This window comes from Phocoena sinus, chromosome 2 (assembly GCF_008692025.1).
Source record: "Phocoena sinus isolate mPhoSin1 chromosome 2, mPhoSin1.pri, whole genome shotgun sequence".
In the NCBI taxonomy this organism is placed as follows: Eukaryota; Metazoa; Chordata; class Mammalia; order Artiodactyla; family Phocoenidae; genus Phocoena; species Phocoena sinus.
The window spans coordinates 150107310-150121749 of NC_045764.1; the positions used below are offsets into that span (position 1 = coordinate 150107310).

The 14440-nt window shown below is 54.5% G+C and overlaps 1 protein-coding gene across 8 annotated transcripts in view; it reads right to left on the reverse strand.

The window, feature by feature from the left end:
• The window catches only part of LTBP2 (latent transforming growth factor beta binding protein 2), a 102060-nt gene that overhangs the window by 13103 nt on the left and 74517 nt on the right, over positions 1 to 14440 (reverse strand). For 5 of the 8 annotated variants that reach the window (XR_004348347.1, XR_004348344.1, XM_032622086.1 and 2 more), the window contains exons 15-19: positions 13767 to 13880; positions 11514 to 11642; positions 10687 to 10815; positions 5882 to 6001; positions 960 to 1079 (exon numbers count right to left, since the gene is read on the reverse strand). Coding sequence is in view for 3 of the 8 variants with exons in the window: in XM_032622086.1 (XP_032477977.1) it covers positions 960 to 1079; positions 5882 to 6001; positions 10687 to 10815; positions 11514 to 11642; positions 13767 to 13880 (612 nt within the window). In the remaining 5 variants the exon portion in view is untranslated. The remainder of the gene's footprint in view (positions 1 to 959; positions 1080 to 5881; positions 6002 to 10686; positions 10816 to 11513; positions 11643 to 13766; positions 13881 to 14440) is intronic. The other 3 variants (XR_004348345.1, XR_004348346.1, XR_004348348.1) reach the window with 3 other exon arrangements.

The following is a 14440-nucleotide window of genomic DNA, read 5'->3' on the forward strand; positions in this document are numbered from 1 at the left end:
GAAGGGCATGAAGTCCTTCCTGTTCCTGGGCCTACCTACTTAGACAGGGTACCCTTCTCCCCTGAGCTCACTTCCCCCCACCGAGCTCACTTCAGCTCTATCTAGTGACACAGAGCATCCTGCAAATTCCTAGAAAACGGGGCCAGGTCCCCCAGCCCTGGGACTGGTTTGGCCCATCTGTGGACACCTGCAGTCAAGTGTCTAAGACCCTTGACTCACCTTATAGTGAGTCTGAACCTCTCTGGTCTCCTACCCGCCAACCAGACTGGCATTATCTCATGTTCCCAGCCCACCCACCAGGTTCAATAGGTGAGTGGGCAACGCAGAGAGAGGGCAAGTTATGCCTGGGTGGCTGAGTGGCAGTCTCAAGGGCCTGGGAAACGTCTGCCCTCTCCAGAGCCTCAAAGCGTCTATTCACAACTCAGTCCCTCGTGGCATTCTGAACCCTGGGTCCTTCTTCCTGTAGGGGCTGAGGGAAAGAGCATTCCTCCTACAGATGACATGCAGCACCCCTCCCCCCGGAGGGCGAAGAGCACCCGCTGTTCAGTTAGGCGTTGCTGTTAGACACTGAGACATTGAGATGCAGAAGAACAGAAGACCACTCCTCCCTGGGAAACACACCGCTGGTGTCAGCCTCTTCCAAAGATGCTTGGTACCTCACCCTACCTAGCAGGATCCAGCCACAGAAGCCGCTGGGACCTTGGGCTGTAGCCCAAGGATGGATATGGCCAAGGAGCTGACAGGCACCCCCCACCCCCGGCTGATTCAGAGGGCAGAGCACCAGTAACTGAAGCACACCCATCTCAGCCCCAGCATCATCTGGGAACCCAGCCAGGTCATGGAGGACAATAGCCTCCAAGCCACTTCCCTCTGCCCACCCCTTCCCCTTCCTGTTGTGGGCTCATCCAGGGGTCCCAAGGCCAAACAGCCCCCTCAGTGCCTTGGCAAGCAGCCCTCACCTACACAGCTCCCATTCTGGCCCCTGTAGCCCTCCTCGCAGGGCAGGCAAGTGTAGGAGCCAGGGGAGTTGACGCATCTCCCATCAGGGCAGGTGCCGGGGTGATGGCATTCGTCGATATCTGCAAAATAACAACCCCGCCCGCCTTGGTCATCTCTGCGAACCATGGCACATGGGTGGGCTGTGAAGAAGCAAATCCTTGACCCTGCCCTTGGCTGGGGAGAAGGAGGGATGTCAGTTTCTGTACTGATGGAAACTAGGAAAAAGTGAGTGCTGTCCTGTGTTCCCAACCCCACCTCCCATCCACTGTCCTGGACAAAAGAGAGATGGAAGACCTTTAGGAAGGGAGACGCCCTGGTGAAGGAGGCTGCCCTTCCACTAGCTAGGGGAGGGTGAGAGAGCTTGAATTCATGAGCTGGACTCTTGGGAAGGGCCTTCGTATCTCCCTTGTTCCTTTACAAGGGGTGACAATGACGTGTTTGGACGTGCTTGGCAGATCCCAGAGGCCCCAGAATAGATCCCAGCTGGGCAATGAGGGCCAAGTGGGCTTCCCTGCACCAGGAAATGAGGACTGAGGATGATCCCCCAATCTTAGATGTGGCCAAGACCAGCCCTGAGGCTGATGCAGAGTGAAGGGTGGAGGCTGGCAAGGCTTCTCAGCTGGAGAGGAGACTTTTCTTCTAGCTGAGAACCACATAGAGCTCCAGCACCCACTCTGGTGAGATCCAGGAAAGTCAGCCAGAAAGGATGAGTCTGAGCACCAACCGGACAAGTAGGGGAAGGGGTGATCCATGGAGAGAGAGAGCAGCCAGTCCTGGGAGAGTGACAGGGAGCGGGAGGGTGAGCTTGCTCCCAGGAACTGCATGCAGGGCTCTTCCCAGCGTGAAGCTTGCATACTGGGGAGTCCACCATCCAAGGCCCCCAGGTGACCTGGGCTAAGTTAGGGAGGTTGTGACACAGGGATTGAACTCTGGGTCAGGACTGCAGGAGGACGTTCTGCTCCTCTGGCCCAGTGTCGAGGCTCCCAGTCACTTTTCATGACAGACAGAAGTATTCATGACAGACAGATTGACCGAGCGCCAGATTTACCCTCCCTATGTGGATAACTGTCATTCTCCTGCAGGGAGGCCACCAGTTCATGTAGATTCAGAGACCCTACTGCCCAGGAGGAAGACCTACTCAGCACCCATGGAGGAAAGAAAGGCAGGAGGCAGGGCCAAGGGTCAGAACACAGGCTTTCTGCAAAGGGACTCAAGCCAGCAGCTGTCATAATAGAACAGGACATGGGCCCGGAAGTGGAGGGTGAATATGAATCTCCTCTGAGGTTGTCTGGTCTACAGAAGACCGGGTACATCAAAGCCCTCTGTCCCAGGGAACCAGGTACCTCTCAAGGTCAAAACTTCACCCTGAGGGTCCACATGAGGAAGACATACACAGGGTGGGTGGTTTTTCAGGTGGTGTGTGTAAGGAGATACCCAGAACTCCCGGGCAATCCTGGGGACACTGAGATAAGGCTCACCTCTGGAAAGAGGGCAGCCAAGAGCCCCTAGCTGGGCTGTGGTGACACCAGGCTAAACTATTCTAAGGGCTTCTGTAAAGACAGAGATGGAGAGAATGAGACAGAGGTGGAGGAAATGAAGGTCTTAGGGCCACCAACTTTGGCCAGCACCATGGCCCGCTGGCCTTGGCTGAGGTACCGAAGGAAAATGGGCAAAGCCATTGGGAATTATCCACAATTCCTGCTTCAGGGATGCGAGACTCCGGGATGAAGAGAAAGAACGAGGCAAGGATCCTCCTCTAAGACCACAATGAGGAAAAATGGAGTCTTTGGACCTCTCCTGCGGGGATCAGGCAGGACAGGAAGGAGATTAGATTTACCAGGAGCAAAGGGCCCTGAGGTCTGCCCTGCCCCAAATGTTCTGGGCACATCTGTGGAGGTGGTGCCCGAACTGTTTCACACTGGGCATTAGGAGACTTGCAGGACGAATGCTGTTCACTGAGAATTCCAGCTCTCCACTTCTGGGCCACGGTGGGCTTGTGCCTCCTGGTCCCTTGTGGTTGGATGGGGCCAGGGGACTAGTGCTGGCCAGTAGCTAGGACGTGTATAATTCATGGGCCCAAACATTTATTTGTGTGCAACCCTGCAGGGCGCTCTTTCTTTCTTCCATGAACACTGGCCACATTCAAGATGCCGGCCATTCCTTTAGCCAGCTCTAGGGTGAGGAAACGTGGGGCGGGATGTTTCCTCATGATGGACATGTGGCCTTGGTCAGATATCAAGTTTGCGGTGTCCTAAATCACTAAGGTTGAGGTTGGTTGTTAATGTAGTATAACCTGGCCTGTCCTGGCACACCCACCACTGGCACACCTGGCACACCTTCCTCAGACCAGAGCCCCAGCCAGCGATGATCATGTGTGAGAGGTCTGCCAGCAGGTGAGAGAGGGAGGGCAGAGGATCAAAGCAGCCCACAGTCTCCACCTGAGGCAGGGCAGGCCTCTTCTAAGTGGGGGTGGATATAACAGAGCCACTAGCCTAGCCGATTAAAGGAACCAGATAAAGATTCTGGATGAAGTGGGTTCCATGTTAAAGGCACAAGCTCTGATGTCACCAGATATCTTGAGGCTGTTCCACCAACCTCTTGGTGCCTGGAGCCAGATTTTTCTGCCTAGTCTAAGGTTTGAATTTTAATCTAAGCTTATGGTATGCTTTGGTAGCTTTTACCCTGGTCCTTGGGGGGCAGGAGCTGTCTGTCTTTTTATTGCTATATTCCTAGCCCATGGCTGGGACCCAGCTGGCGCTCAACAAGTGTTTGCTGACCAAAGAATGAGACCATGTGACTAACTAAACCTTCACATCCTCTTGGTATGAGGCTGCTGAAGAGATCCCAGAAGACCCAAGGAAACAGTCACCCCAGGGACCAGCTTGCGAACCCGCTGTCTGTACACTGGGAGGATCCTGGAGCTTCTCTAACCAGCACTGCAGCCTCTGCGTGAGGAAATGTGAGGGTGCTGCCTCTGTTCCTTGTGAGGGCACAGGGTGGGGAGCGTGCTCACTCAGGCGCCAGACGCTCAGGTGACCTTGGACGTGGGTGGGGACAGCAGAGCCCTGGCAGTCTGCAGGGGAATCTAACCCCTTTCCATGGGAACCCAGAGTCCTGGTACGATGGAAATGCCGTCGAGACTTTGGATGGGCTGCTGTCCAGACCACTCGGGCCTTTCAGCAGATACTTGAAGTTTAAGTGGAGAGAGTGGTTTCTTAGTTGGAAGAAGAAGAAAGAAGGAGAGGAAATTCACTGGGCTCTCGGGGTGATGGGCCGGGTCTGTGGTTATGGATGGAAACCTGGGGAAGTGTGCAGGCTACATCCGTTTTTCTCTCAGCAGACTCAGAGTGTCTGCCCTGGGTCGGGAACTCAGCCTGACCTCCCAGCCGAGGTGTGTGTCTGGAACCTGGCGTTGAGGGGAGATCAGACGTGCGAGAGAACGGGTCCTCAGACAGCAGTGCCGCCCCCTACTCGCTGAGGGGCTGCACGTGCACTTTGTATGTGGCAGGTTATTCAGTCCTCACAGGAGCCCCTAAGATGGGCATTATGGTTTCCATTTTCAGACATTGAGACAAGAGCCAAACCCAGGCCTGTCTCCGCCAGAGCCTGTGCTCTTGCATGGACTGGTTAGTAAAAATTTGATATTTTTAATGTCCTGGTATTTTTCTTAGTTCATTTCCTTTAGTTTTGCTTTACTTTTTACAAAGTCTAATGCCAAATTAATAATGTTCGATGCTTAAATGAGGCAGTCTATCAGATCCCTAACACAGCACCTGGCACATAGCAGGCACACATCAAACGCTAACTCCCTTCACTCTCCCTTCTCCCGGAACATGCCAGGATGTCTGTCCCCAGTAAGTTAGTGAGGATAAGGGAAGTGGGTTCAGGTTTTGATCATAAGTGGGCCTGAGTTTAAACGGGGAGGCATTGAGAGGGGAAAGTAACGCGCCAGGGATGCAGACAGAGCATTGTCTGTCCTACACCCCTAGTGACCTCTCCCCTTTGCCAAGACCTGCCAGGGCTCTGGACTCTGCTTCTGTGGTAGTGGCATTGGGAAGGGGGTGGGCTCCCTTCACCAGACACAGAAGCTCATCTCTCACCTCTAGGACCCTCTGAATCTTGGCCCGGGGAAACCTGGAGGCAGGGAGGCGTCTGGGCCTAACCTTGGATCCAGGGCAGGACTTCCTTCCAGAGAGAGCCTGGATTCCCCCTCACCCCTTCCTGTCTCAGCCAGTCTTGGGAGCACATGACCCAGGCCTCTTGCAAGCATCTGAGACCCACAGCCTGGCAGGGGGTGGAAGTGGCAGGGCTACCAGGAGCTGACATGATGGTGGCAGGTTCAAGCCAGTCTGTGAGGACATCAGTTGGCAATGACACAGCCAACTTATGGCAGGGCCTGGGAAAGGGGGCCAGGATGAGGGCTCATTTGTTCATTTATTCCACTAGCATTTGTTGGGGTGTCCAACACATGGACATTTGTCAGGTGTCCATGCATGGTCATCTAAGGATATGGTCCAGCTCTGAGGAGCTCACAGCCTTAAAGCTTTAGCAAGTAGGCCGAGCCCAAGGCCCCAGGCACCTCCCAGATAGATCAACCTTCCCTCTGCCGCATGAGTCAAGGTGAGGGGCAGAGGTGCATGGAGGGGCGCTCCCGGGATCTCATGTACATAAAGTTACTGTGCTCCGTGCTGCCAGGACAGACAGGATGTCAAAATCCCACTGAGGGGACAGAAGGGCTCCAGAATCCACGGATAGGTCTCTCTGTGTGCAGGAGGGGCTCGGCATCAAGGGGCCCAGTCGGGGATAAGCTGGAAGGGGAGCTGGTGGTGGGCAGTGCCCGGGGAGGGGCCAGGAGAGGGTGGAGCGGCACCCCATTCCTTACCTTGGCAATGGCCCTTCCTGACCATCATGTAGCCCTGGTCACACTCGCAGTGGTAGGAACCCTCCGTGTTGGTGCACCGCCCCCCGCTGCACACCTCGGGCTGCCCACACTCGTCTATGTCTGTGAACACACAGAAAAGTCCTGAGTTGGGGCCAGCCCTGCAGGGGATCCTGGGACACCTGTTCAGAGGCCAAGGCCAAGGACACCCATGCTGAGGCCCAGGCAAGGAAGGCATCCTTGCTGCAGCCATGAATGGCAGGGTCTGAGACTGACCAACTCAGGCCCCTGCAAACTCCTGAGTTCCTTGCTCCTGGAGGGAATGGCTACTTTGGGGGCCCATGGGGACTCTCACAGCTGTCTCCTTACTCCTGTGCAAGGGCTGGTCTTGAGGTCAGGTGGCTGTGCCTATGGCACTATCTGAGGAAGCCAACGAAGTCCCCCTCTTGACCCCAGTAAATCCCCTAGAAGTCTGCTCCTAGAGTTCCTAGGGGCCTTCCTAAAGGTTAGGGATTGGAATTCCGTGGTGGTCCAGTGGTTAGGACCAGGATGGTGCTTTCACTGCCAGGGGCCCTGGTTCGATCCCTGGTCAGGGGAACTAAGATCCCACAAGCCACGTGGCATGCCCCCCCACCCCCCAAAAACATAAGTTTAGGGATTAAGCAGCCAGTGAGAGACAGCATCTTAGGCAGCTGTGGATCTGTCCATTTGGTTTCTGCCATTGTCCCAAAGCATAATGGTGCCCTGTGATGGCTTGAAAGCCCAAGCCTGGTCATGCCCCTCCCCTGCTGGGTTCCCTGCTGCTCAGCCTGCCTCACAAGGTCTCACCCCAGCCTTGCTGTGTGTGCTGATCCCCACTGGTCCAGCCTCCAAGCCTTTGTTCACACAAATGCCTCTGCTTGGTTTGATGGCCAGCAGAGCCCTACTCCCATTCCAAGGATGGGTTCAGGGCTTCCCTGGTGGTGCAGTGGTTAAGAATCCGTCTGCCAATGCAGTGGACACGTGTTCAATCCCTGTTCCGGGAAGATCCCACATGCCGTGGAGCAACTAAGCCCGTGTGCCACAACTACTGAGCCGGCATGCCACAACTACTGAAGCCCGCGTGCCTAGAGCCCGTGCTCAGCAACAAGAAAAGCCACTGCAATGAGAAGCCCGTGCACTGCAACGAAGACCCAACGCAGCCAAAAATAAATAAAATAAAGATAAATTAAAAAAAAAAAAAGGGTGGGTTCAATTTGTCAACTCTAGGTCACTCTGGCCACTCCCCATTCCCTGCCCCCCACAGTCAAATTAATGGAGGACTCACCCTTGCCCCAACCCGTAGCAATGGTTCAGACACTTCACAGAGGCTTTGTGCAGATGAAATGAGATAATCCAGGTAAAGGGCTTAGCACAGTGCCTGCCTGACACAAGGTGAGCACTGAAGAAATGTTAGCTATTATTATTTTTATTCTAGCATTAAACCTACTCTATAAAATCCAAGCTCCTCAGCCTGGCATGTGAGACCTTTTGTGACCTAGCCCCGCCTGGTTCTCTCACCTGGGTTGCTGCTTCCCACATGCCTCCTTCTTTTTCTTTTATGGTCAAAATTTTAATGTCAAAAACTTATAAATGTTTGGTATGAGCCCACATACAATTCAGTTTTTGGTGTAGAGTTCTTTGGCCTCACGAAAAAACACTTGGTTTACTTCGCTAATAGGAATATCTCTTAATGCTGAGATGGCCTCTTCTTGGTATTTCTTCTGCTGTTGATTTCTGGCATAGTTATCTGTGATTGCGTGAATGGAGTTGAGTGGAGAGGTACTCATCATGTTTATCCCAAATAAGAGCACATATAGTAATCACATGATTGCTCTAGTAATGAGGAGGTACACAGGCAATACAACTGCTCGATATTTTTGAGGCCAACAGGATAAGCCTAAGGAGCTTCTGCACGTGCTGTTCCCGCGCCTGGAGTGGCCTCCCACCCACCAGCTTGGCTGTTTCCTTCTCATCTCTCAGTGAGGCTGCCCTCGCCCCTCCAACCCATATGGCCCTTCCCAGGGTTCCCTTAGGAATCAACCCTTATATTGAATAGTAACTGCTTTTGTTTCTCCCTGACTGCCGAGAATGTGCCTTATTATCCTAGTGTCCTTAGTACCTAGCCCAGACCCCCCCCAGAGTACTTATTGCATGAATGGAATAGCAAGCATTTGTTTACCGACATGAGCAAAACTTCATGACACTTTAGTGCACAGCGGAGTCACCGGCAGATGGTATAAAATGTACACTCCCAGGCCCACGTGCAGAGATTCTGATGCAGCAGTACTGGGCGGGCCCGGGAACCTGCATTTTAATAACTCTCCTGGCAATTCTGAAATAACTGGTCCTCCCTTTGGGAAGCTAAAGAGAACCTGATAAAAGGACCCACAAACTGGTAGGGCCAGGATGACTGCCTGATAGATAAGCCTGGGAAAACTGGAGAAAAATGGAAATGGAAAAGACCCGATCTTAACACCCATGCAAGGATGGACTCCAGATGGATTAAAACATGTCGTGAAAGGCAAAACTGTAACTTTAATGAAAGAAGGTATAGGAGAATATCTTTGTGAATTAACAGTGGGGAAGAACTTGTTAACTAAAGCTCCCAAAGCATAAAAAATAAGGCAAAAAGGTGAATTTCAATACATCAGAATTAATGATTTCTGTTAAAGAAAGGACATGTGGATAAGGTCAATGGACAGAGGACAAGGTGGAAGAGTTGTCATATCTAAACCCAGGCAAGTATCTGGAATCGATAAGGAACTCCTAAAGAGCCACAGGGAAAAGCAGCAAAGACCACTGGAAAAGAGAGCAAAAGATAAGAACAAGCAGTTTCTAGATAAGGAAACCCAAAGGCTCATACACGAAAAGATGCTCATAGATACTAGTAAAGTAAACATTATTTTAAATATTTAATAATCAAATAATTTATCTTAATCAATTATTTATATTTATTTCAATTCTAGAAATTGTAATGCCTTCTATTAATTATATAAATTAATGAAATAATTTATAAATAAGAATAAAGTAAATATTTAAAATAAGGAGATATTGGTTTACCAGAGCAGCAAAATTTAGAAAGTGGATGTTATCCTGGATGAGGCCTCATCACACCGCAGCCAGACCCCACTGGGAGAAGCTCTGACAGCTGACCTTGACCTTCCTGCCTCCTCCCCCAGCTGTCGGGTTGGCAGAGACATCCGGACACCCAGGCTGGCACGAGGCAGGACCCTTTGTCTGGGCCAGTCCTGGCGACGCCCTTCCCTGCAGCAGCCACTGCTTGTCCCAGGCCAGCATCTCGGGCTGGGCCTGCAGGGAGCAGTGCCTCTGGCCCACAACTCTTGCCAAGGCCGCGAAGCCCAGAGAAGCCCCTTGCTCCCGGCCTCTGCCGTTGATAACTCGACTGTTCTGAGCATTGCTGCCTGAGTCATCTCCCTAAAAGCTGGCTGACCGCATCGCCGCCCTCTGCTTACAAACCTCTATTGGCTGCCACTGTCTGCGGGACAGCGACCAAGCACTTCAGCCTGGCACTCAAGACACTTCGCAAACTGGCGTCGGCTCCTGACACTTCCTCTGCATACCCCGTGCTCCCATCACACTGGATTTATCATTATTCCCAGAGCACGCCAGGCTTGTTCATTGCTCTGCCCTCTGCAGAAATGGTTCCCTTTCCCCGAAAGAGCCTCTGCTCCCTCCTTTCCTTCACCGTGTGTGTAAGGGAAGATGTTGGAAGCAAACCATGTTTGGGGGCCAGGGTGACTTTGATTCTGTTTCCAGCTCTGCCACGGCTCTAGGTGTGAGGTCTCTGGGTGGTTCAATTCACCTCTCTGAGCCTCAGTTTGCTAAACTGTAAAATGGGGATAAGGATTTGTGCAGCACGGGGTTGGGCTGATGAGCTTCATAAAAAAAGGGCTTAGGACGGTGCTGCCATATGAGAAGTGCTCATTGAATGGTAGTTGTAATTATTCTGTCCCCGCTCAAACACCCCTTTGGGAAACCTTCCCACATTCCTCCATACAGAACCAGTGCTTCCTCATCCCACAGTGCCAACACTCACACCTCACTCACTGCAGTAACCCTAGAGCTCACACAGCACCCAGGCCAGAACCAGCAATGTGAGCCCCAAGAACAGCAGTGTCATTCTCTAGGTGAAGGATTCCCACTCGGTTATGGATCTTACGGCACTGCTTGGAAACTGCTGCACCCTACTCTCTGTAGTTCATAAAAAAGTATGTGGAGTGTTTCGTATGTGGTATAAATGCCACATATTAAAGGGCCTTTCTTGGAAGCATCTTTGTCCAGCGGCCCCATGCAGAGCTTCCCAGGGAAGCTTAAAGCCTTGCAGGCATTTCCCAGCAAAGGCAAGCCTGCTCCCAAGGCTGCCTGGAGCCCCAGTTGGTGTCCTCACGGGTCACCCTCTTTATCCAATAGGAAAGAAGCTCCTTGTCACTCAGGATCTGGGGACCTGGTTTTTCGGCTTCATCTCCAGCCATGTCCCCAGACCCCTCACACTCTTGGCTCCAGTCACAGTTCCTTGGAATGTTGGTGAATGTTGCTGCCTTTCAGATTCCTATTCCTCCATCTGTCTCAGCGACCTCAACCTCAGCGCAGGGTCTGCTTCCTCCCAGGTCCAGGTTAGAGCCCTGATCTTGGTTCCTGCGACCCCCCGTACTCCCCACAGTCTGCAGCTCTGTCACTGGGTGCTGTGAATGCCTGGATCCTCTTCCACCCCAACACTACCTGTGTGGTCCTGTGCCCCTCCCAGGGGCAAAGGTGGCTCACCTTACCTTGGCATTCCTGTGTGGCCCCCGAGGTGGCCAACGTGTAGCCAGGGTAGCAGAAGCAGGAGTAGGAGCCCACGTGGTTGACACAGCGCCCCCTTCCCTTGCAGGGGTCCCTCAGACACTCATCGTCATCTGAGCGGAGGGAGGTGAGAAGGACAGTCAGGGAGGCCTTCCTTTGGGCACCTGCCAGCCACCTGCCATGCTAAGGACTGGACAGGGAATGGTGCTGTGGGGCAAGGAGGGGATAAGGGAGCAGAGGAGGCTGGGAGTTGAAAAATCTCTAAGGCTGAGGGCCATGAAGTTGGTTCATTGGGCCCTTCCAAGAACCAAGGGCCTGGGGCAGTGGCCCCGCACCTCCCCCCTGCCCCGTGTCCCCCCTCACCCAGTGGCCCGGTGATAACTTCCTTTCTCCTTCACGGTACAGTGGATGTGTCTCCCTTGTATAAAAATATTGGGAGTGTGGATGAGGCCCACACTGGATGATTTATGTGTTATGCCTCCGAACCTCACCCCCAGGGATGGCCGTGGCATCAGTCTGCTATGCAGACTGAGGGGCGGGCTGATCTCAGAGCTGAAGGTTCCAAGTACCAGTCAGGGGACCCTGGGGTGGCTTCCCATCCTCCTGAAGTCCTGGGGACTCATCAGATGGTGCTCCCAGAGACCGCTCTCCCCGAGGTTAAGGTTAGCTTTGTCCATAGGGATTGCTCTCCTCAGTCCATCCACCACACAGCACTGCTCGGACTTTCGGCTGCCTGGACTCTGGACTGTCCTCCAGCCCTGCCTCCACCCGCCCCAGCCACTGAGTGAGCCCAGGCTGCCCCCGTGGATACCTGTGCAGTAGGCCTGGCTGGGGTGCAGCCGGTAGCCGGGGCTGCAGGTGCATCTGTATCCATCAGGGAGCTTCACACAGGTTCCCGGACCACAGATGTTGGTGGCTCCAGCAGCACATCTGTCAATGCCTGTGGGTGATGGAGCAAAGCAGAGGTTATGGTGGGGTGCGGATGGGTGAAGGCAGTGGAGTGGGGTGGGGGCAGGGCACACGGGCCTCAGAGGACCACAGAAGCCTCACTCCAGCCTTAGCTGGGCCCTCCCACATCCACGTATAGCATGGCCTGTGTAAGAACACACAGCACCTCCTCTCAGGGCCCCGAGCCCTACCAGGATGGAGCTTGCAGCACTGCATCCCTCTGACTGAGACCCAGGGGGTTCCAGTAACCTGTGTCCCGCGTCCCAGCAAAGGGGCTCCCCTGCTGAGGCCTCCAGCCTGACATCACCCTGAATACGGGGACAGCTCTCATCCACAGCGAGCGCTTCCCTTCCCTGGCAACTCCTGACCAGTTTTTCTTAGGCAGACAGACACATCTGGTGAGGGGGGGTCTTGGGACAACTGCCAGGGGAAGAGGGGAGAGGTGGGCGTGGGCTAACTGAGCAGGGCCTTGAGTGCCATGTTGAGACAGGCCTGTAAGCAAGGGGGTCATGGGAGGTGGGGTGTGATCAGAACTGTCTCAGAAAGACCACGCATCTTGCATGTCATCTTGTTCAGAGAGGCAGCAAGATGGCAGATGGACTGGGGTGGGAGGGGAGGCACAGAGGGCCCCTAGAAACCTGTTGAAATGAATTAAACAAGGACTGCCTTGGGTGGTGGTAATGGGTAAAAATGGGAGATGGAAACTGAATTCAGAAACAGTTTGGAGACTCGCCAGGACTCAGGGCTGAGGCTGCACAGAGAGCAAGAGATTATAAGTCTTTTGAACTGTGTCCATAATACCAGAAAAGTACCTGGCACTTAAAACATGCCGAATGAACAAATGACTGAATGAGTGAGTGATGCTCTCACTCCAGGTCTCAGCCGGAAGCCCACACACCCACACTCCCAGCCCTGCCCCACAGCACTGAGGGAGCCCCAGAGACACAAGGAAATGGGTGAGGATGTGGCCTGTGGTGGCGCACAGCGGGGCTTCACAGCGTTTGCTGAATTGGACTGAACTGAACGTGCACGCCGGCCTGTTTGTCGGGCTACCCTGCCCCTGGCCTGGCTCCAAGTTTGTGTCAGCCTGGGGGCTCAGGAGGACCTCCAGCCAGGTTCTAAATGTCCTCCCAGAGGGATGGGGTTGGGGGATGGCAAGGGGGAAGGGGGATCAGGCGAAAGTCTATAGATCGTGGGAGGGATTCTGTCCCCACATAGCTGAATCCCCAGCTGAGCCCCTTAACCCAGCTCATCTTGCCTGCCGAGTGGAGGGGGGCCGAGGACACTCCTTGGAGCAGTGCACTGAGCCCAGAGAAGAGGGGTCCTGGGAGAGGGCAGCAGGGACGCCCTGGTTCAGGCCTAGGAAGGCCAAGCTCCCAGCCCCACCCACACTCTCTGGACTGTTCCACCAACCTGCAGGGTCTCTCCCTCTGCTGGAGGAGATCTGGAAAAACCCCTCACCCCAAGGTGACCTCAGTCTATGAGGTTACAAGCAGCAAGGCCCTGATGAGGACGCTCGTGGGAACACATGCACGAGCACACACATGTGAGCACACACGTGTGCAGGGAACAGCTGCAGCAACACCGGCCCTGCTTCTCTTGAACCAAGTCCCCAGACAACGAGCCTTTGAGGAGGGTGCATTCCAGAGCAATGTGGATGTGCCAGGGATCTCCCCCATACCACCCCGCAACCACTGCAGCGGCCAGAGCCTGGGGAACACAGGCTCCAGGGCAGCTAAACAACTTTGAGAAATAGAATCATTTTCCTTCCCTAAAGTCGGGCCTCCCTGTGGGCAGGAGGCTGCCCACCGCCAGGGTACTCAGCTGACCCAGGGTCAACAGCCTGGAAGAGCCAGGCTCCCGGAGGCCCCATGTGCTCGCCTTCCTTGAGAAGGCCCCGTGGATTCTCCTGGAAGGCACCCCTTCTCTTTCTCCTGCCTGGCTTGACCGGTGCTCCAGACGGGACTCCCCCAGTCACTAGGGGCACCCTGTGCTCTCTGCGGAATGCGGCCGGGGCCGCTGACCCCGGCGGGAGTTCACTGGACACTGTGCATCCGGTGGGAGAGCCCTGGAGTTGGCTCTGGCTGCCCACACCTCATGGGGCTGCTGCAGGTACCTGACGGGGCCGGGGTCACCAGCACATCAGTGGGGGCGGTCACTTGCTCTTCTGTCTGGGCCTCCGGGATCCCCTGTCCAGGCGGTGGCAGCGTTGGTCTTCCTATGGTGTCTCCTGCGGAGGGGAGAGGGGCGGGGGGAGCGAGTGGGCCTCAGCCCCTTGAGTGCCCGCTTTCCCACCCCCTGGATAACATCCCCTGCAGAGGTGCAGTGCCCTGTCCTCCTCCCTGCCCTCCAGTCCATCGGGCTCTGAGAACCAGGGGTGGAGCCTAGGGCGGGTCATCCCCCCCTGCCTCTTAGTCTCCTGAAACTTAACCTGGCCCCAAACAGAGTCAGAGTATCTGAGAGCCCTGATGGGGCTCAGAGCACATCTGGTCTCCCCACTCTGCTCCGCAGGGAAGGAGGTGGAAGCTCGTGGGAATGGCCACTTGTCCAAGGCCGCTACCTTGTTGGGGATGGAGCCGAAGCCTGGGTCTCCTGACTCCTACTTCAGCACTCTCCTTCTGTCTGCAGAGTTCTTTACAGTTTACAGGCTCTGCCTCAACCACCAGTGTCTCATCTGCCTTAAGAGGCAGGCATTAGTGTCCACATCATAGTAGAGGAAGCTGAAGCCGACTTCTGAACAGTGCCCTGTCCCCAGCCCCAGGGACCGGCAAGCTGGGCTCTGTGGAGCTC